This window comes from Chelonia mydas, chromosome 5 (genome assembly GCF_015237465.2).
Source record: "Chelonia mydas isolate rCheMyd1 chromosome 5, rCheMyd1.pri.v2, whole genome shotgun sequence".
In the NCBI taxonomy this organism is placed as follows: Eukaryota; Metazoa; Chordata; order Testudines; family Cheloniidae; genus Chelonia; species Chelonia mydas.
In genome coordinates this window covers 86,522,839-86,545,624 of record NC_051245.2, presented here as the reverse complement: position 1 = coordinate 86,545,624, position 22,786 = coordinate 86,522,839, and the positions used below count along the sequence as shown (strand labels likewise).

Here is a 22,786-nt window from a genome sequence, read left to right as displayed (position 1 = left end):
CTGTTGTTGAAATACTGTATTCTGAATGACTGATTTGACAGATGATTTGTTGGACCCAAACCTCAATTGATGTAAGTAAGCCTAGCCCCAGTGATTTCAGTGTTTGTTCACACCAGCTGAGGAGCTGCCCCCACTGTACTTTGAACAGAGAATTTGAAGTAAAATTCACTCCTTTGCACAAAGCCCAAATAGTTGGTTCGTGTGTTTGTGTGTCAGAGACTGGTTGTGCTCTGTGGTTAGACTGGCCTCGTAATTAGAACTGAAGTCAGGACAGGGTTACCTGAAAAGAGGCAAGGCTGGGGCCAAGGCAGGAGCAGGGCTGAAACAGGAGCTATCACAACTGTGGGCAAATGCTTTGCATAGCCCCTGAACGCTGCTGCTGGGCTTAAGAGCCAGTCTGCTGACTTTTCCAACCGGTTGGGCAGTTTGGCCAATCAGACCCCTAACTATTAACTATAGTCAGTATTCTGTAGCCTAGTAACTGGTATAGTGGTCAGATCCCCTGTGCAAGGGGTTTGGGCTGCTTGCTCCATATAATTGCAGATCCAATAAACCCCCCTACAGGCCATCTTAATGGCTTGTTCCTGTTTTCTGAACTTCTTTAGTTTTGTGCTTGGCTACAATAGTCCTTAAGTGATTCTAAAGTAGAAGGTTATGTGCGCACAGTTCTTCAAACCATTATAAATGGGAGTGTTGGACCTCAAATCCTAAAAGGTTGGCCACCCTGTTATGTGTTTTCCTTATAAATGATTTGATTATGTAGTGTTTTGGTTTGCACTGTTGAGTTGCTTTTTAACCTAAACAACTTGAAAGCCGCACCAAAATGAGTTCAAACTGTAAATGTAATGGTATGTTTACTGGATAAATGCAGGTTGTTCCCAAACAAGCAAACAGTAGATAGCATGTGTTATTGTCCCAAACATTTAACACAGTTTACTAATATTGCGGGGGTTTTTTAATCATCATACACGTGCTGCTATTTGGTTAAATATTGTATTGCATACCAAAGCTTCCTACTTGCTTAATATCTGTGTATTGAATATGTACTTATTTTTGTATAGATTGGGTTTTATAATTTAGTAAAAACCCATTATCTGTATTAGAGAGTCAAAGTTAGAAGTTGTTGTTCCAAGTGTATATCTGTTTTAAATAGCTTTTTTGTTTTGTTGTAATGTTAACTTCTGTGACAATGATTTTCAGTATTTTTTTTTTTTTAGCATGCAGAGCCAGGTTGTGAAGACGATAAAGCTCCTCTCAAATCTAGGGAACAACTGGAGAAAGAGGAATTTGATTTTTACAGTGACTTTAGTGATGATGAACTTGTGGGAAGCTCAAGAACAAAAAGAAGTAGATTTTGCAGTGCAAATGACATGCTAGTTTCACAGAAACAACTTACCTTAATGCAGTGTGGTTTTCTTAAACTGCTAGAGAGAGAAACTAAAGCTACTGAGGTCACTGATAGTAATGGTGCATCTGATCATGAAAGCTCAGACGCCAGGTCTGTGGGCCAAAGAGCAAATGTAGATGTCAAGTGCATTGGTCTGCAGAAAAGTAGAAGCCATAATAGTATTTTGAGACGTCGGAGAACCACTGAGTCACCAAATAGAAGTGAAAAACAAGATATGCGTTGTGCGATTGTAGCCCCAGATTGGCCTGTTTCATCTGAATCTGAGGAAGAAAAGGACATTGAAAATAAAAATATAGATCAGTGCATTTCAAAGGAAATTGGCATAGTCATGGAGACTGAAGGCAGCTCAGAAGAGAGTGATGATGTCATCTTTCCTTCACAAATTCCAACTCCCCAAGAAACTGCTCCTGCTAAAAGTGTTAAAAGAGACAAGGCTGTATCAGAAAAATTGGAAGGGTCAGGTACAGAAAAGACCACTAAACGTACACCTAAAGGAGACACTTTGGCCTGTAAACAATCTCTGTTCCATAATACTGGGTCAGTCTTCACCAAAACAAAGACTTGGAAAAATGCCCAAAAGTCCACAACATATGTGAGAGGCACTAGTGACATAAGTGATGAGTCTGATGATCTTGAAATACCCCTATGGTCCAAATCAAGAAACCAGAAAGCCTTCACTGCTCTTAGGTTGAAACAAAAATGTGATCGAAATAAGAAGTTCTGTAATTCTTCCAGAACTGTGCTGCAGGCAAACAAGCCAAACAATGGAGAAAAGGAAACCGATTCACAGAATATAGGTGAATTTTCGTCCTCTGAAGATGGTTTACCAGTCAAGAAAATTCAGTTAAGTAAGCAAAACCACAGGCACAAAAAACAGAGACGCAGAATTCAGTTTGACCCCAAATCACCCTGTCGTGTTAGAGGTGCCTCAGTTACAGTTTCGACACCCAGTCACTCTCATGTGCACAAGACCTCTATCAGTAAGAGAGCATGTGTCAATCAAGAAGAAAATGTGGGATCAATGGACAATTTTTTAGGTGATTGTAAAATTTATTATGAGTTTTTGTCCAGCACAATGTAGTAGTACAAATTTAATATGGAGAAGTTTTTTGCAGATATATTAAAGGTGTCACTCTGTCCTTCTTTATATCTGATTTATTAAGAGATCTTTAATATTGTCCTTCCCTTTTTATAGGCCTTGTTGATTTCACTGATTATTTTTATCCTTGTCTCTTCTGATTTTGAGGGCCACTCTGCAATACAGTGGATGCTGCTTAATATCAACCTGGATATTAACAACTTCCGATTAATAGCAACATTTTGCTCGGAACGAATTCCATGCCATTGACATTAATGTTAATGGGATTCAGATTGTTAATAGGATTGGCAACGGCATGATGCTTTATTGAGTTTTTCTGGAATAAAGACTCCAGCTGTAGGCAGGCAGGTTTGTACGGCTGCAGCATGGGAAGAAAATGCAGGGAGATGCCTTCCCTTGCTGCAGCCCTGCAAACCTGCTTGCACCTGCAGCCCTGCCCAATGGGGGACCCCTGCTGGAGTCCTGGCACTGCAAGCTGGGAGGGGAGGCTGTGGGCAGGGCAGCAGTATGGAGTTGGGGGCTGCAGCCTGGATGCCAAGGCTTTCCACAGGGAGTTGAGGGTGCTGAGGTCTCATGGAGCAGCAAGGTACCTCTCACTGCTGTTCCCCTCCCTGCAGCCTCCCAGTCCAACCCACAAGGAGAGGTACTATGCAGCTCTGCACCCCTGTTCGCCTGATGCTGCCCTATCCGCAGCTTCCCCTCCCCTCGGAAAGCCCCAGCATCCAAGCTGCAGCCACCCTCTCCATTGCTGCCTATCCCCTGGCAGGTTTGGGGAGGTAAAGCCAGAGAAAGCTCATCCCAACACTTCCTTATAATCATAGAATATCAGGGTTGGAAGGGACCTCAAGAGGTCATCTCGTCCAACCCCCTGCTCAAAGCAGGACCAATCCCCAATTTTTGCCCTGATCCCTAAATTGCCCCCTCAAGGATTGAACTCAGAACCCTGGGTTTAGCAGGCCAATGCTCAAACCACTGAGCTATCCTTCCTCGCCCTCTCTGGCTGCAGCCCCACAAAAGTGCCCTTCTTATTGGCAACTGCCAGATAATGGCAGTTTTTTGTTGGCAATCCAAGGGTTGCTAATAAGCAGAATTGACTGTTTACATGTGATTCTATTTTTGCTAAACATTTGCAATCACTACAAAAAGAAGCATTAACGTATGATACAATTACATTTTCTAATTTGAAAAGGAGTACTTGTGGCACCTTAGAGACTAACCAATTTATTTGAGCATAAGCTTTCGTAAGCTACAGCTCACTTCATCGGATGCATACTGTGGAAAGTGCAGAAGATCTTTTTATATACACACAAAGCATAAAAAAATACCTCCTTCCACCCCACTCTCCTGCTGGTAATAGCTTATCTAAAGTGATCACTCTCCTTACAATGTGTATGATAATCAAGGTGGGCCATTTCCAGCACAAATCCAGGGTTTAATGAGAACGTTTAGGGGGCGGGGGGTAGGAAAAAACAAGGGGACGTTCTTGTTAAACCCTGGATTTGTGCTGGAAATGGCCCACCTTGATTATCATACACATTGTAAGGAGTGTGGTCACTTTAGATAAGCTTTTACCAGCAGAAGAGTGGGGTGGGAGGAGGTATTTTTTCATGCTTTGTGTGTATATAAAAAGATCTTCTACACTTTCCACAGTATGCATCCGATGAAGTGAGCTGTAGCTCACGAAAGCTTATGCTCAAATAAATTGGTTAGTCTCTAAGGTGCCACAAGTACTCCTTTTCTTTTTGCGAATACAGACTAACACGGCTGTTACTCTGAAACATTTTCTAATTTGGGAATGAGTAAATGAGTTCTCACCATAATGTTAATTGTTTTCCTGTTATCAGTAACTGGTAATTTTATCACTGAATATTATTTGAAATATGTACTGTGATATTGGTAGTATGTATAATATGGAGTAGTTGGGGCAATTAGTCCTTAACTTTGAGCGTTATTATTGCATTCATCTTTTAAAAACTTTGGGTGCCATGGAGCAAAGTTTGCCATTTCTCGGTATGCAAAAGGGAATTTACTAAAATGGTTGCAACATTTAAATGGATATTAGCACAACTGAAGGATTTAAGGACAAAGCCCTAGATTTTTGAAGGTATTTAGGTTCCTAAATCCCTTTTGAACATGAGACTTAAGCTCCTAAAGCAGTTAGCCATTGCAACGCTGAGTGCAACAATGCCTAAATACCTTTAAAAATCTAGGCCTAAGTTGCAGGCTAACAAAATGTAGGATTTCCACGTTAACTTTATTTTAATTTTTTCTTTTAAAATTTCAATAGATCTCTATAATAGAGCTGATATATCCAGGCAGTATTTTGGAATGGCCAAAAGTGTTTGATTATACCTTTCTTCTCATGTATTAGATGGTGTTCAAGAAGTGGCTTATATTCATTCAAACCAGAATGTGGTTGGATCAAGCAAGGCTGAGAATCAGATGAGTAACTGGGCAGTGCGAGATGTGTTTGAGTTGAAGCAGTTTTCCCAGCTCCCTGCTAATATAGCAGTCTACAGTGCCAAGGTAAAGAGGAGGATTTGGGAAATGTTGTTTTGTTCTATTTTTATCCTCCTTATTCTCTTTCTTCAAACTTGTTTTTTTGTTAATGGCCACCATGAATGATCAAAGCCACTGATGGGAAGAGGAGGAGGAGTTTCAAGTGGAGGCCTAATAAAATAAAATACTGCGGCTACTTCTGTATTGGTCAGCTTTGAAAGTGTTGGGAACTGAGTTGAATAGCACCCTCTGCTGGTTTCTGTAAGACTGTCTCAGAAGTAATATGCTTATCTGTTTTAGAACAGAGATTGGGTACCTGAAATCTAATCCTGTGCCACATTTTCTCTGGTAATAGGACTTGATTTGAGGCCTGGAATCTTCAGTTTCTTTGGTCTAATTAATAAAGTAGCAAGTAATCAGAAAAGAAGGTTGAACCTTCGTGGTATTCCAAAGGACTCCCTCACTAGGGCTGGAAAGTGTTTTAGTTAGAATCACTTAAAGTCAAATACAAGTTTGCAGAAAGAGTTTATGTCAAAACGTCTACTATGATTAATTCAACTTTATGGGTCAGTGTAGTCTTTGTTAATGTAAGTCTGAAGTTGAAAATTGAACGCAAGCCTGTTGGGAGCATTTCTAACATTTGCTTAATTTGTAGTGATGAGTATGTTTTTATGCTTTACAGCCATTACGTTTCATGTTAAATTACATTTGGAATAGAGATAAGCCTGAGTCTAAACTCAGATAGAGCTTCAAGTTTATGTTTCAAACCTATTGTTTGTTGGTTTTAATCTGCATTCCTGAATGCCTGGGGCATTCTGATTTGGATCCAGATTTCAGACACTTAAGTGGGAATGTTCACATCCAGGTTTTTGGTTTGGGGGTTCATGTTTAATTTGGACTTAGATGGACACCATCAATTTATCTATTTGTAAAGATGAATCTAACCATTCCCCAGTCATTTTTTTCCATACTACAAACATTTGTAGTTCCCCTAGGCTGATCCCCAGGATGAACCACAAATGTTTGTAGCCTAAAGCAAATGTTTGGGGTACATTCAGTTTAGTCTTCACAGATGTGTTTAGCTACCATGAATAAACTAACAATCATTTAACTCAAGATAAAAACTCTAGTCTGGATCTACATATATTAGGTCATGCCCATGCATTTCCTCATTAACAGGTGTGCTTCCAGCACTATTGATGTAGTGTAAATAATTGTTCTATTAGCAAGGGGTGTTGAAGCAATATTATGCTGGGAAGATCAAATAAGCCAATGAGCAATAAGTGAGATCTTTTCTATAGTAAAAGTATTTGTATTTGAATCTCTCCCCTAAATAGACCATCAGGTAAAAATGCTCAAGAATACCACAGAAAGATCCCAGCCCCTAATAGCCAGGATTGACAACATCACTAGAATGCAGGACAAATGAAAGAAAAATTTGAGGAGAGTACTGGGGCTTAATGACTCTAACGCCTGCTGTGTCTCTGATATTAGGCTATGGGATTTTAAAGGCTTTTCTGTTGTTCAAATGATTTGTTTCTCATTACACCCAAATTCAGAATTTTCATGCCCACAGGTGTTAACAAATTAATTTCTCTGATTAGCTGTCAATCGATACGTTTCAAGGGTATTTGGTTTCTTAAACCAGAAGCAACAGTAACATCAATTAACTTGAAGAGATCGAAAAAGGAAGGAAAACATCAATAATGGTGGGAAAAACTGCCAGTTGACTTCATTTCCTGTTTTTACTCTGACATAAAGGCATTAATTTAGCAGTAATCGCTAGATGTCTGTCTCTTCTAAAATACAGAGCTCTGAATTTCTCGTGCTCTTCTTAAAGAGCTGCTGATGCCTTGTAGAAAACTTTGAAAAATGATCCACTTTTAGGAACAACTCTGCTGCTATTTTTTCTGTTTTCTCCTTTCCTTGTTTCTTTATTTTTAATACAAGGACTTTGTATGAAAAGCAAATTATGGTTGCTCTGGTGTTCATCTCTTTTTGCCATTTATTTTTCACGTATTCAGTCAGTTTAGGACACTGTAAGGTGCCGTGGCAAATACTGCAAAGAAAATTGTGAGGAATCAAATGAGGAATAGTCAAGAAAAGAAACATGCAAATTACTCTGGTGTTCTTAAAAACAGGTTTAAGTACTATCAGCCAAACAAAATTCTTAATGAAAAAATCTTGTGGAGTCATGGGGAGTTTCAAGTATAATCCTGGTAGAGTTTTTGGTATGCTCATTTTATTCTCATAGTTCTCAAAACAAGGTTAGCCCTGGTCTACACTGGGTGCGGGGGGGGTCGACCTAAGATACACAACTTCAGCTACACAAATAGCGTAACTGAAGTCGACGTATCTTAGGTCGACTTACCTGGCCGTGAGGACGGTGGCAGGTCGACAGCTGTTGCTCCCCTGTCAACTCCGCTTCCGCCTTTCGCAAGCTGGAGTTCCGGAGTCGACGGGGAGTGCGTTCGGGGATCGATTTACCGTGACTAGATGAGACGCGATAAATCGATCCCCGATAGATGGATCACTACGCGCCGATCCAGCGGGTAGTGAAGACCTGCCGTTAGAAGATTTTGACAGAACAACTGAATGCCCTCATGAAAGCTTTGACTCTGCTCTTCAGAAGAACTGTCTTGGCATCTGTTTACGAGAAGTTTCCATATGCATTAATGTTCTCTTCGATTTCTATGTTCACACTCCTTAATCTGTTTTTTTTTAAATATAGGGAATTTTTGTGATCTCCTGTAGGTCTTAGTCCTCTCAGCTGATGCCTCCCTCATATACAACATAGCATGAAAATATCTGCAGTGTGTTACATTTTACCTCTGGCCTTTTAAATATCTGATCCGGTTTTATTGTTTTTTGGGGGGGTAGGGTTTTTTTGTTTTATTTTTACAGTTTCATCTTATTTTTTTTCCCTAAGCATCTCTGGAGAAGGATTGAGCATCAGAATAATCTCATTTTCTTTCCTGTAGTGGATCAGTCTCTTCTCCTGGGCATTAACAAAATATCCCTTCCTATTCCCTTTTCCGTGCCAACTTCTTCATGTTAAATTAATGTTTTTTATAATATGTGTGTAATGTTACACTTCCAACTTTGTAAAGCTGAAATTTATAAACACATTTCAGAGATGATAGAAAATAGAGTTATATCTCTGAAAGAAAGGGATACAAAAATATTAAAAGATGTCTGACACACTAAGGGAATGGCCAACTGAAGTAGCTGAATTTTAGAGCAAGAAATAAAATGCTTGCGGAAAACTAGGCTTGATTGGAGATATTTCTTTATTTCTGACACCCTTGAGAAAATTAAATTGAAGGTGGAGAATAGTATACCTTATGAGTAGGGCTGTCAAGTGATTAAAAAAATGAATCGCAATTAATTGTGCGATTAATCGCACTGTTAAACAATAATAGAGTACCATTTATTTAAATATTTTTGGAGGTTTTCTATATTTTCAAATGTATTGATTTCAATTATAACACAGAATACAAAGTGTACAGTGCTCATTTTATATATATTTTGATTACAAATATTTGCACTGTAAAAAGAAATAGTATTTTTAAATTCACCTAATGCAAGTACTGTAGTGCAATCTCTTTATCATGAAAGTTGAACTTACAAATGTAGAATTATGTACAAAAAACCCTGCATTCAAAAATAAAACAATGTAAAACTTGAGAGCCTATAAGTCCACTCAATCCTATTTCTTGTTCAGCCAATTGCTCAGATGAACAAGTTTGTTTACATTTGCAGGAGATAATGCTGCCCGCTAAAGATTCATGCTTCAACCACCATTCCAGAGGACAGGCGTCCATGCTGATGACAGGTTCTGCTTGATAACAGTCCAAAGCAGTGCAGACCGAAGCATGTTCGTTTTCATCGTTAGAGTAAGATGCCGCCAGCAGAAGGTTGATTTTCTTTTTTGGTGGTTCGGGTTCTGTAGTTTCAGCATCGGAGTGTTGCTCTTTTAAGACTTCTGAAAGCATGCTCCACACTTCGTCCCTCTCAGATTTTGGAAGGCACTTCAGATTCTTAAAGCTTGGGTCGGGTGCTGTAGCTATCTTTAGAAATCTCACATTGGTACCTTCTTTGCATTTTGTCAAATCTGCAGCAAAAGTGTTCTTAAAATGAATAACGTGCTGGGTCATCATCCGAGACTACTATAACATGAAATATATGGCAGAAGGCAAGTAAAATAGATCAGGGGACATACAGTTCTCCCCCCAGGAGTTCAGTCACAAATTTAATTAACAGATTATTTTTCTAATGAGCGTCATCAGCATGGAAGCATGTCCTCTGGAATGGTGGCCGAAGCATGAAGGGGCATATGAATGTTTAGCATATCTGGCATATAAATGCCTTGCAGTGCTGGATACAAAAGTGCCATGCTAACACCTGTTCTCGCTTTCAGGTGACACTGTAAATAAGAAGATGGCAGCATTATCTTCCGTAAATGTAAAAAAACTTGTTTGCCTTAGTGATTGGCTGAATGAGAAGTAGGATGGAGTGGACTTGTAGGCGCTAAAGTTTTGCATTGTTTTGTTTTTGAATGCAGTTATGTAACAAAAAAAATCTACATTGTTAAGTTATACTTTCCCGATAAAGTATACTACAGTATTTGTATAAGGTGAATTGAAAAATACTGTTTCTTTTGTTTATCATTTTTACAGTGAAAATATTTGTAATCAAAATACTAATATAAAGTTAGCACTGTACATTTTGTATTCTGTGTTGTAACTGAAATCAATATATTTGAAAATGTAGAAAAACCTCCAAAAATATTTAATAAATTTCAATGGTATTCTATTGTTTAACAATGCGATTAAAACTGTGATTAATCGTGATTAATTTTTTTAATTGCAATTAATTTTTTTGTTAATTGTGTGAGTTAACTGAGATTAATTGACAGCCCTAATTATGAGTCAAGACAATATGCTGTAAAAATATTTACATATTAAATAAAAATATAAAAAAATTAAAAAAAATAAAAAATATTTATGCTGGGAATTTTCTTCAGATTATATTATATCATTCTTTGATTAACCCAAAACATGAATTATTATATGAATGCTCTGTAGCAAGAATTCAGCCAAATGCAAACTGGAAAAACTATAGCTAATAATATGGTAACTGGATAAACATGACTGCAGCAAAAATCAATCAACAGAGGAAATAAGAAAAGCTTAGTATACACAAAAAGAAAAGGAGTACTTGTGGCACCTTAGAGACTAACAAATTTATTTGAACATAAGCTTTCGTGAGCTACAGCTCACTTCATCAGATGCATTCAGTGGAAACATTCAGTGGATGCATTCCACTGAATGCATCTGATGAAGTGAGCTGTAGCTCACGAAAGCTTATGCTCAAATAAATTTGTTAGTCTCTAAGGTGCCACAAGTACTCCTTTTCTTTTTGCAGATACAGACTAACACGGCTGCTACTCTGAAACCTGAGTATACACAGACACTTTTCATTCATGTACTGTATAATCAGAAATATTCTGAATGTGAATGGGCTTATCAATCCTGCGTACCTGAGAAGTAAAGAAGGGATTAATGCATACATTAAAAAGCAGAAAGTGGATTGGATTACAGCTGGAGTGAATTACAGAAACCATGAAGGCTGTTCCCTTAGTGGAGAGATGGGTGGCTTGGGAGAAGGAGCTGTGCCCTGAGCAGCCGGATGGGGTTATGGGTTATCCCACCTGCTCAGGAAGATGAGTTCCTGAATAGTAAATAGACTTGAAAGGGCTTGGTTGTAGCAAGCTTGAGTCTTATTATTTGTTTGAGATACACCAAGCTGTTCTTTGTTTTGTCTTGTTTTTTCTAACCTACACTTAACGTGAAGGCTTGATTTAGCCTTTTAAAGTGAGCAACTGTACTCAACATTTACAATAATGAATGGCTAAAACATATCAAACTATTGAAATGTAGAATCTGTCATAACATTCTTAATATAAAGACTAAAATCTGAAATTAAAAAAAAAACAGCTTGAAGATTTGAGTCTTCTTTCCCAATTTTAAAAGTAATAAAACTAATACAATTAAATATATACTACCTGTCCTAAAAAAGAAATAGAGAATAAACTTTATCCAGATTTGCAATGACTATACTTCATCCAATGTTTCTTGGTATAAATATAAATCTTTAAAGCCAAACTAAATCCTGTTTCTTGGACACTAAGGTCTTAGAAGGCAAACTATTTTGAATGTCTTTTGGACAGAGCAATGGTCAAGTCCAACAAGTAATTAGTAATCAGATAGAGGCAGGAAGGACTTTGGACTCTATAACACACAGTGGATCTCTTATTGACCATTCCAAAATTGAAAGCATAGAAGACAGCAGGTACTCTAGAGTCTGAGCATGAGCCAAAATAGGTAGAAGAAGCAGGAGGCAAGATGGTAATTGTCAATCCTCCAATCCTTAGAAATGAACTTGACTCCCTCAGTGCTCCTTGATGTGGTAGAAAATTATGTTAATTTCTGGATTACTGCAAGAAAACAACAGTAAATGTTTCTTTGATCGTAGTTGGATTACACCTTAGGCACTACTAAAGATTCTGTTAACCACCTTTTACCATCCCTCACACTGATGCAAGTCTGAGAAGATTGGGAGAAGTACACATCATCTCACAGTAGTTATGGGGACCTGTCAAGACAGGAAAAGGAACTTAGTATAAACACACATTGAAGCTCAGAGCGACGAGGATCTATACTAGCATGATACCATCTGAAAATATCTTCCAGCTATCTCAGCTGCAGTAACAGCAACTTACACAAACAAACAAGATTGGACCCGAAATCTACAGCTAGACAGGGAGGTTGTGTGGTGTTTCCAATAGATAGACTGTTTTTCTGTTACCTGTGATTTTTGTACACCAAGGGAACCATCATAAACAAAGTTCCTCAGCATACAGCAGCTCACCCTTGAAACATAATCAAGGAGTACAGTGGTCTCCCTTAAAAACTGCAGTTTTGCTTTAAATAATGTGGTTATGTCAATATTTATAGTTTTGCTTAAACTGCTCTATATCTGCTACAAGTAGTACCTAGTATAAAACACATACGGAAATAAAAGTATTTACTTAAGAATTTTGGCAATTAAAATGCATCCCTCTGTATAACAGAGGAGACTCAGCAGCCTGAGATAATCTACGATGTATATATTAATAGCAAACCAGAATGTCAAAAGAAGGATGTACATCTCAAAGAGAAAAGACTTAAGGACAGCAGAGGTGCCTTCTCATAAACTGGGCAAATGTTATGTTAACTGTTCCTATGGATACAGCTCATCTGGATGACCTTGATCAAGGGGAAATTTCAATTTAGGCATTAATAACTCCAAATTAGCAAAGGAAGACATAATTCTCCTAAGTGGAGATGGTGGTGGAGCAGCGGATCTTGCTGGAGATCAAAAGATACTGTTGATGGTATAATATGGACTAGTGATGCATGTCAGGCCAGCCTGTTTAACTTAAAAGCATAAGTATTTGAAGGATGAAGTTGAAGGAAAAGGTATTACTATGACAGTCACCTCAACGATCCTTACCTCTAAACACCTTCCACCACAGTAGCTCACTTGAAGAGATGAATCAAGCTTCCCCTTATTACAGGCAAGCCTGGGTGTCCTAAAGGTTAAGGTGTGACGTGGTTGGGATGTTGCTGTTCAGGGGCTGTGATTAAATATCCTGAAATCTCATTGTGTGTTTGTAGCCAGCATATTGGACTCATTGGACAAACAAATCATTTTCTGTCACACACATACTAATAAAAATACCTTATATCTGAAGTTGTCCATATGGAAACTCAACTTAGTAGGTTCTCTTTCATGTCCTACCAGGTTGTCTTTTGATTGGCCATATTAACAAACAGTAGAATCTGATGCTCTATCAGTAGAAAACTTTACCTCTTACATCTTTCAAAAAGATAACTTTATGTTAAAAACCACTTCCACAGATCTCAAGTACACAGTTATTCTGTGTACTTCCCAAAAACTTCAGTGTTCCATACCCCTGAGCAAAGCGCTTTAAAAATACAGAGATCACTAAGGTTTATGGAAAGGCTTTGGCTTTGCTCCTCTCCTCCCAATAGTGGAGACAAAAATGTGCCCAGCTCCCTGAGAGCACAATGATGCAAGGCATAGATGGGAAAATCTCACCAGGCTTCAGGATTCTAACGACTTGATCCACAGTCTCCTGGGTTCAAAGGTCATCTAGCAAAAGAAAAATCCACAGCTGCCCCTTGCTCCAATGTTCGCATCTTCACAAAATAAGCTGTCATTTATTTAACAATAGATGCAATTTAAGATAGGCAGGTTTCCCCATCCAAAGAACTGGTCTGAATGAAGAAGGTTCCTCTTGAAGTAAATAGTTTTCCTGTTAATTTTTCCACACCTTACTGTGCTTTGCCCATCCTCAACTAATTTAATAGGATCCAGAGGGCCCATCATCTTCAGCATTTGTTTCCATAAAAATGATTCATACTTCTGTTGTCAGTGCATGAACAACCACAGACTTGCTTAAAATATTGACATTATTACAAGGGGAGTTTACCTACATTAACAATGTGTCACCATATGTTACAAAGAAAACCTGTGCTTGTATTCTCTGCCAGGGGGTGATATCAGGTGGAAAGGAAGCATATTCAAATGGAAAAAGTTTCTGAAGGGGGAAAAATATTCAGTGCAAAGGAAGCAGTGGATTGGATAGTGTGTTCTTCTGTAGCCATCATTTTAGAAAAGATGAAGAACCCAGGTCAGTCCTTGCCTCACTGATTTCAGCCTTACTAAAGACAAGGACCAAAAGTCATGACAGCTATGCAAATAACAAAACCAAGCTTTTACACATTCCTCCAGGAGTGAGGTAAACAGTAGGGAGAAAATATAGGTGTTCACATATTTCTTCAGAGCTGACATGCCCACTAAATATTTGCACAGTTTGCATTTCCATTCCTCTTATGCACAGGGTGACTAAAGACTGTAGCAGCCTAGCAGATTTTCAGTGGTGGATGTTTGATTTATTTCCCTTAATATTCTTTTGCTTTTTTGGACTCTTATTAGTGAACTTTTTTTTTTTTTAGTTAAACATAAAAGAAATAAAAGCCTCCCAGAGCCAAGATGAAATGTCCTCTTCTACTGTTTCCAGTCTATTCTGAATTGAATGTCTGGATTCCATAATTAATTCCCTAATTAATTTCAGTGTTAATTGGCAAAAACAGTCTACATGAAAATTCAAAAGTAGAGGGGTCTGGGATGGCCTTTCTTTAGCTCTTTTAAAGCTGATTTTTACTTTTATTTTTCTGAAGGGATTTTTTTTTTAAGCGGGGGAAGAAGAATTTGAAGAAGGGGGAAAATTTACTTCACAAAACAATTATAAAAACAGGGGCACGGCATATTTAAGTATTTTGAAAAACTGATAATATCCTACATTAGAGCTAATTTGCTCTCAATAAATGGAAATGCTTTAGTCACAAAACTTGTACTGTACCTGTGGGTTATATGGAGCTTTGGGGTTGTGGGGGGTTTTTTTGTTTTTTTTTTTTTCTTCCAGTCAACTGCATGTTTTCAACTTAAGTTTACTTAAAGTTTTACTGAAAAGAAATGTACAAAGACAGCCATTCAATTGAGGATTAATTACTATGGCAACTGAAATGTGGTGACTGAAAAGGGGGAGGATGTATTCTCCCCTCAACTTCCTGCCAGCTGTCATATTCAACCTCTGCGGCGTGAATCCTGGCCAAAATATAGAGTGTGACCAGCTCTAAGAAACTATATCTGTATTTTTATAAATTGGTACAAGTATCACACTATAAAAGAAGACTTAATCCCCTGAATTGGATGACAGACACTTGGCACTCTTGCCAGTGTTTGACAGAGAAATAACTGGATGCTTTGTAGTAAAACCTGGATTAATGGTAAACCCCTCTTTATGTTATTGCAGTGTGGTGTAAATGAGAGAACTAAGCATGCTGTCAGTCTAGAAAAAAATGTGCCCTTTGTATACCCAATGCAGGTTTATGTGCTGCTCAGAATACGGTAAATACAAAAGTTGTGTTATTAAGAACTCCTCTTTATCGTATTTGTAGTATATTGGCATTTTTTAGATTGCTTAAACAAAGGATTTCCATCAGCTGTAGTAGATTTGATTGCAGTATGTTTATACAGCTTTTTCATTCATCCAGGAAAGATAAGTTGTTTACAGTGAGTAGACATTGGGGAGATAACATTCCATTATCCTGCTCTTTCAGGATAGGGAAGGCTATTCTGCTTTAAAATAATTGTTCCCAAATGATTGACCTGTAATGTTGTTTCGTTAAGGTTACTATTTCAACGTATTATGGAATTAACCCTTTCAGTATAGTTTTTAATGTCCTATACACACAATTTTGTAAAGCTTATAGCTGTTGGGCAGATGTTGTTCTGGGCTATCTGCAATAATCAGGAAATGTTGTTTTGAGGTCTTCTGGCTTCTAATAGAATAAGCAATTACCAACTGGTCTTGAGTTCTGAGACAAGCTAGTGGTTCTTCCCCTTTTTCAACAACAACAATGATTATGATGATTGATTTGTGGTTAGGTTTTCTGATGTACTAAGGCGATATGTCACTTGAATGAATTAATCCTGTTAACCAGCTAAACAGGGGAAAGAAATTGCTGCTGCCCCTGAAAATATGTTCTCTCCATCTGACTGGAGAAGAGGCAGTGAAAATTGTGCAGAGCAGAGAGACATCTGTCCTTGGTTGACCTGGTACCCTATTATCAGCACTTCCCAGTTCCAAGCTTGAGATCACAACTTCAGGAATGGTGTCTCAATCTATGGCTGATCTGAAGTTGAACATGTCAGAAAGGCAGAGCGTTGAGTGTTGCATGGAAGGCGAGGAAGTAGAAAAGCTGTGTATTGCTCTGAGGACTTCTGCCTCATCTGGACTAGTTTGGGCTGTTCCTGTCCGGACTAAAGAATGTTTCATCTCTGTAGTTGATGGGAGCATTCTTGTTGGACAGTTACAGGTAAGTCTAATTGAGGAGTAGTGATTTTTTTAACTGATGAAAATACAAAGTAGTGGAATGCTGGCCCCTGTATAAACTAGTCTAGTGTAAATGGAGAGTATGGCTGTATATAGACTGATATTGTGATGCCTGTCTTGGATGTTGGCAGAATCTGTTGATATCTGGACCATAGCCATATAAAAAGGAACTGGGGCTAATATTATGGGACATGGAATCAAACACAGTCCCTTCACAGAGAGCCACTTGCTTTCATTGGTTTTTCTCAGCGCGGTTCCCAAACAAAGAGTTAAAAATATGAATGTCTCAGTTAACAACCAAAATTTCTTCATCACTCACTATCTCCCCACTCAGTTAGAAGGGGGCAAAGGTGACAGTTTATCACCTTTGTGCCTCACTGGTCCCTGCAGCAACTAGAGGCTGGCTCAAGTTCCAGCAAAAGTTAGAATAGCCTCAGCGATGCTGCAATATGTGCCATTTGATAATTGCTCCCAAGGGGCTGTTACACTAGCTGGGGGATCACTTGAGCAACAAAGCATTCCAGCCCCATCCATACCCTCAGCCATTTTCCTGAAATGTCTTCTACAGTGTGGGGCAAATGGTGGTGACACAAAGCTGGTTATACTAGCTCTTTGACATCTAAGGAATCCTTATCAGCTCAGTAAGGGCAGCTTTCTGACTGCTTTGCACCACAGAGGGACTGAAATAAGGCCGGGGTCTGGTCCTTACTGTTGTTGGGTTTTTTTTATTATTATTTTTTATCATTAAATCTTTAAGGAAGTCTTGGAAGTAATTTAGTCCCTCAGTACATTGTAATTTAGAGTTCTGTTGGCTTCTTCATAGTGTGAAGAATATACTTCTATTAAAAGAATTCCGCTGATTGAACTCTGTGGTATTATGAAATATTAATTATATGGGGACAGACTCAGAACCCCTTGCTCACACTAGTGAGCAAGTGCTCTAACTGACTTCAAAAAGTCTATCACAGAATTAGGTCTGATAATAGATGTGAAATTGCAGGGAGTTGGTTTCCTTTTGGAAGAAATTAAGTTGAGGAATCGAATATTGGGGTTTGTAATTACATTAAGAACCTTCCTAATATTCTGTATTACAAGTACAACAGATGAAAACAATTTTAGCAGCTTTTTTTTTAACATGTAATTTTAGTCCCCCTTACTTAAAGACAATGATAACTTCAGGAGTCATTTTAAACATAATCCTTACCGTTTGTATCTTGAATATTGTGGTGACAGACACCTTAGATTAGATAGACACTAACACTTGTAATTACAGTATTATCTTCATATTTGATGAACTGTAGATAAAAGAACAATTCTGCTTTCAGACTACCAGATGTGAGGCAAGTGTATTATGGTATAACAGTAGCTGTTCCATGGTTCTTGGTGAAGCTACCTATATTGTGATCTTGGCTGTATGGGTATCTTGTTGAAGAGGGACTAGATAATACATATGATCCATAAGAAAAAGTGATGCTGACTACATTATTCTTTGAGCAGCTTCTTGCTTGCAGAGTAGTGGAGTTTCTTAGAGAGAAAGCCTTTCTTCATGCTTATCTGTCTGGAAGTGGGTGGTAGAAGAAACCAAAAATGAAGTGAACAAGAGTAATCTAAAGTTGCAGATTTCATATGTTCTAGCAAATACAGAAAACATATCCAGATACAGTGAAAACTGTGGATAAGAAAGTTTCTTAAAAAGTATAATGAAAGGTGGCAACAACTCATATGTAATGTGAGAAAAGCCATTGGAAAGAAAAGCAGAGGAAATTTTTAAGGAGAGGAAAAAAAGGAAGTAAACAGACTATTTGGGACTGTGAATGAGTCCCATTGGAAAATTCAGTGGTCCAAAGTCTGTGGACCTTCAGGACATGGTGCAGGCTCCATCTGTTCTGTCAGTTTTTGAAGGGATTGGGGTTAGGCATGAGGCAGAATGGGTATTTGCTTGTTGTTTTATTGTGAGTAGATGTTAAGAGACAGTCCGACTGGATTTCTCTACTATATTTCATAATTTTGTATGACTGATGGCAGTGCACCTAGAAGTTTGAATAGTTACAGTTTTGTTTGTTTTTAGAAATGAAAATAATTAGATAATGAAACTGTACAAGATATGCATCCTGCGTATCTGGGGGCAGTGATTTCATGTATCCTTTAAGGAAGAAACTAGATAACACTGCTCTGGCTATGAAGGGGGAAAAAAGCACAGTGGAAATGATGGCTGGAAGCCTGTATGTTGCAAGAAAACTGCTGCAGGGTGATCGTTTAGGTGTTTAGAGAGAGAAAGAGCCTCAGACATAGTATATTTATGCTGAAGTACTTTAACGTGAAGTCCCACGTTTTTGAAGGATATTCATTGTCATTGAAGCAGCCTAGAGAAATGAGGAATTGCCACAGGGTTCGGAACTATCTAGAAATAATTCCGATTGCACAATCACCCATTTAGCTTAATGTGGCCCTACAGCACATGTTCATGTAGAGTACCATCCCTGATGCCCCCATTTGTAGTCTGTTCTGACTCCAGCACTAGCAATCTATAGCAGCAATTCATTTTGCAGCCAGATTGACTCAGTCATAGGTGAGGAGGGAGCTGAATTGGCCCCACACTTATTTGCCTGAGGTTCCATAAGATGTAGGGCCAGCCCTGCTTGGTGTACAATAGCGTGCCCCTTGCAGGAAGCAAGTATATGAAAGTTGTATGCCTTCAAAAGAGAACATGGATATGATCGCAGAAAATAATTGTTTACTATAGGCCTGTTATATATTTTAAAATTGACTTTGGTATTTAGATTATCACACATTGCTAAAATATGTCTGTTTGGTTGAGGATTGAAGATAGAATGTCAAGCTGGAAGCAATGACTATGAAGTCACCCCCTTTGTATCTTTGTATTTAATGCCCCAGTTTCACTCATTCTTACATTTGTCCCTTCCCTTCTGAAAATACATGTGAACGTAAGGATTGAGTGAGGGCTGTGGGACTTGAAATATGCAGATGTTGCCGTTTTTGCTGGACCTTTGACAGTTTTCAAAACACATACACACATCCACTTATATCTTCCTATTGCAAAAGACAATTTTCTCTATTCATTCTTCATTTTCTATGTATGTGTCTTCTTCTCAAACTTATAAGCAAGGTTTTGGTCTTTGGAAAATTGATGTATGTTATGTTTTGAATACTCTGTGCAGAAGAAGTGGAATATGAAGAGGTCAAAATAACTGCTTTCTCAGGAAGTATTTTTAATCAATGACATAGTCTAAAGGTTGTAGAGCACTTAAAATAATTCTCCCTGACCTTCCCCAGTCTTTCTTTGCTGGTGCAGCACAGGGAAGTCTCTTTACAGCAGGTACTGTTGCACAGTCATGGAAGAGATAGTGAAACAAGAGGAAGGTGAGAAGGGAGGAATGACTGAGTTGCCATATGCACCTTTCCCCACATTTAACTGGGGCCTCACAATCGCATTTAATTGTGCATACAGCAGCTCTCAGTTTGAGATGTCTGTCTAAACTCAGTTTCTTATCCTTAACCCTCACATTTTTTCAGCACATGGCTGATACTTTCCAGTTCCTTAAGGTTTATTTCGTCAAGTTAACTTTATAGGATGCAAAAATATTGGCTGATACTTGAATTGGTAGATAAAGGGCTTTCATCTCTGACACTGGACTTTACTCTGTAGGGTTTTGTTTGAAAATATATTGTCAATCTTTAGTGATTCAATTTAGATTACATTTGGCAGATTTTCCTCTGACAGAGCGTGGACAACTGTGATGGACTAGACTGAATCTAGTCAATTGCAAGTAAATAATTTCTTGCTTTCGGTGCTACAGAGGCAACATTACTTTGCCATGGCACTGGACCTATCCCCTAATATATTGGTTTGAGAGGAAGGAAAATGTGAGAAGTGTAATAAAAAAAGAGAGGGTTTCAAATAATTTAGCACAGGTGCAATTAATTTGTTGGAGGACAAATAAGCCTATGATCAGTTATTTAAGGGAAGCTTTAACCTTTTGGTTGGTAATGTAGTTACATGCCCTGCAAATACATGTTGCAGCAACACCGAACTGATTGACCTCATCAGAAGAGTGTCAATTTGCCATTCTGCTGGTTGCTTTCTTTTTCAAAAGTATGTATTGGATTGAGAGCAAAAGACAAAGTAAATACATTTAAGCAGACTAATTAGAAAATGTGGTAAACTGTACATAGGAAAACTTTTTAACATAGAAGTATCATATCTCTGAATGATAGTGTATTGATTGACCAAAATCCTCATGGGTTTCCACATTCTGTCTTCAGATGTGTTTCAAAATATTTTGCACATCATCATGTATTTGGAATTTTTAAGCATATGCATTTTCTTTCAAATAAATTGGGAAAAAATGGTTGAACACATTACTTCATATCCAGGTGTTGTCTGGAATCCTAATCCTGGGGAAAAGAACCCAGGCTGAGTATGGCAAAACATTTGAAAGTTTGTAGATACTTATTAACTCTTGCTTCTGGTTCTCTGGTTTAATGCAATAGAATGCTACTTCACATTTCATTACACCACACTACCCAAAATTCACATGCACAAGTCAGCAGTAGTCTTCCCACTTTTCAGCAAAGATCTAAAAGATTGGGAAGTGAGGACTTATCACTAAAGTTTTGTTACTCTTTCAAAATATCCAGCAGCATATTTACTAGTTTTATTATACAGTAGTATTAAAAAAATCAGAACTAAACTACATGCACAAAATATGACTTGTGATACAGGATTCTGCCTTTTTTATTGTTTTGTTCATTTCTTCACTTGGTCACAGAATTAAGTAATGCATAATGTGTCTCCCATTTACTAATGTGAATTGGTATGGTTCTACTGGTTTTTATAAGGTTTTAATATAGTGATATAAAATATGCTTGCCTAGATAAGAATTTGCTAGCCCATTTAAAAGATTTTTCTCCTATGGGCTTACATAAGAATGGCCGTACTGGAACAAACTAGTGGTCCATCTAGCCCAGTATCCTGTCTACTGACAGTGGCCGGTGCCATATGCTTCAGGGGGAGTGAACAGAACAAGGCAATTTATCAAGTGATCCATCCCCTGTCATCCACTCCTAGCTTCTAGCAGTCAGAGGTTTTAGGGGACACCCAGAGCATGGAGTTGCATCCCTGACTATTTTAGCTAATAGGAACTTATGTAATCCTTTTTTGAACCCCGTTATACTTTTGTCCTTCACAACATCCCCTGGCAATAAGTTCCACAGCTCGACTGTGCATTGTTTGGAGAAGTACTTCCTCATGTTCGTTTTAAACCTGCTGCTTATTAATTTCACTGGGTGACCCATGATTCTTCTGTTAAGTGAAATAAATAACATTTCCCTGTTCACTTTCTCCACACCATTCATGATTTTATAGACCTCTATCATATCCCTCCTTTTTTGTCTCTTTTCCAAGCTGAACTGTCTCAGTCTTTTTAATCTCTCCTCATATGGAAACTTCCATATGCATTTTTGTTGCCTTTCTCTGTACTTTTTCAATTCCAATCTCTCTGCTTTTGAGATGGGGCGAATAGAATTGCATGCAATATTCAAGATGTGGGTGAACCATGGACTTCTATATGGCATTATGATATTTTCTGTCTTAGCATCTGTCACTTTTTCCTAATGGTTCCTAACATTATTAGGTTTTTTTGACTTCTGGTGAACATTGAGCAGATATCTTCAGAGAACTGTCCACGATGACTCCAAGATCTCATTCTTGAGTGGTGACAGCTAATTTAGACCCCATCATTTTGTATCTATGGGATGATGTTTTCCAATGTGCGTTATTTTGCATTTATCATATCATTGAATTTCATCTGCTATTTTGTGGCCCATTTTTGTGAGATCCCTTTATAATTCTTCTCAGTCAGCTTTGGGCTTAACTGTCTTGAATAATTTTGTGTCGTGTGCAAACTTTGCCACCCCCTTTTCCAGATCATTTATGAATATGTTGAACAGCACTAGTCCCAGTACAGATCCTTAGGGGATGACACTATTTACCTCTCTCCAGTGTGAAAACTGACTGTTTATTTCTACCTTTTGTTTCCTATCTTTTAACCAGTTACTGATCCATGTGAGGACCTTCCCTCTTATTATATAACCTCTTTATCCCATGACTGCTTACTTTGCTTATAAGAGCCTTTGGTGAGGGATCTTGTCAAAGGTTTTCTGAAAGTCCAAGTACACTATATCAACTGGATCACCTTGGTCCACTTGCTTGTTGACCCTCTCAAAGAATTCTAGTAGATTTGGTGAAGAATGATTTCCCTTTACAAAAGCCATGTTGACTCTTCCCCCACATCTTGTATTCATCTAGGTATCTGGTCATTCTGTTCTTTATTATAGTTTCAACCAATTTCCTTGATACTGGCCTGTAATTGACAGGCTTGCCTCTGGAACCTTTTTTTAAAATGATCATTGCATTAGCTATCCTCCAGTCAGCTGGTACAGAGGCTGATTTAAGTGATAGATTACATGCCACAGTTAGTAGTTCTGTAATTTCATATTTAAGTTCCTTCAGAACATCTGGTCCTGGTGACTTATTACTGTTTAATTTATAAATTTGTTCCAAAACTTCTTCAATTGACACCTCATTCTGGGACAGTTCCTCGGATGCATCTTCTAAAAAGAATGGCTTAGGTGTGGGAATCTCCTTCTTATCCCCTGCAGTGAAGACAGATGCAACAAATTCATTTTGCTTCTCTGCAACAGCCTTGTCTTCCATAAGTGCTCCTTTAGC

At 38.2% G+C, this 22,786-nt stretch overlaps 1 protein-coding gene across 10 annotated transcripts in view; it reads left to right on the top strand.

Moving 5' to 3' along the window:
- ERCC6L2 (ERCC excision repair 6 like 2) overlaps positions 1-22,786 on the top strand; it is a 157,931-nt gene that overhangs the window by 116,203 nt on the left and 18,942 nt on the right. For all 10 annotated transcript variants that reach the window (XM_043546390.1, XM_043546396.1, XM_043546391.1 and 7 more), the window contains 2 exons: positions 1,218-2,445; positions 4,879-5,033. In XM_043546390.1, coding sequence (XP_043402325.1) covers positions 1,218-2,445; positions 4,879-5,033 — 1,383 coding nt within the window. The remainder of the gene's footprint in view (positions 1-1,217; positions 2,446-4,878; positions 5,034-22,786) is intronic.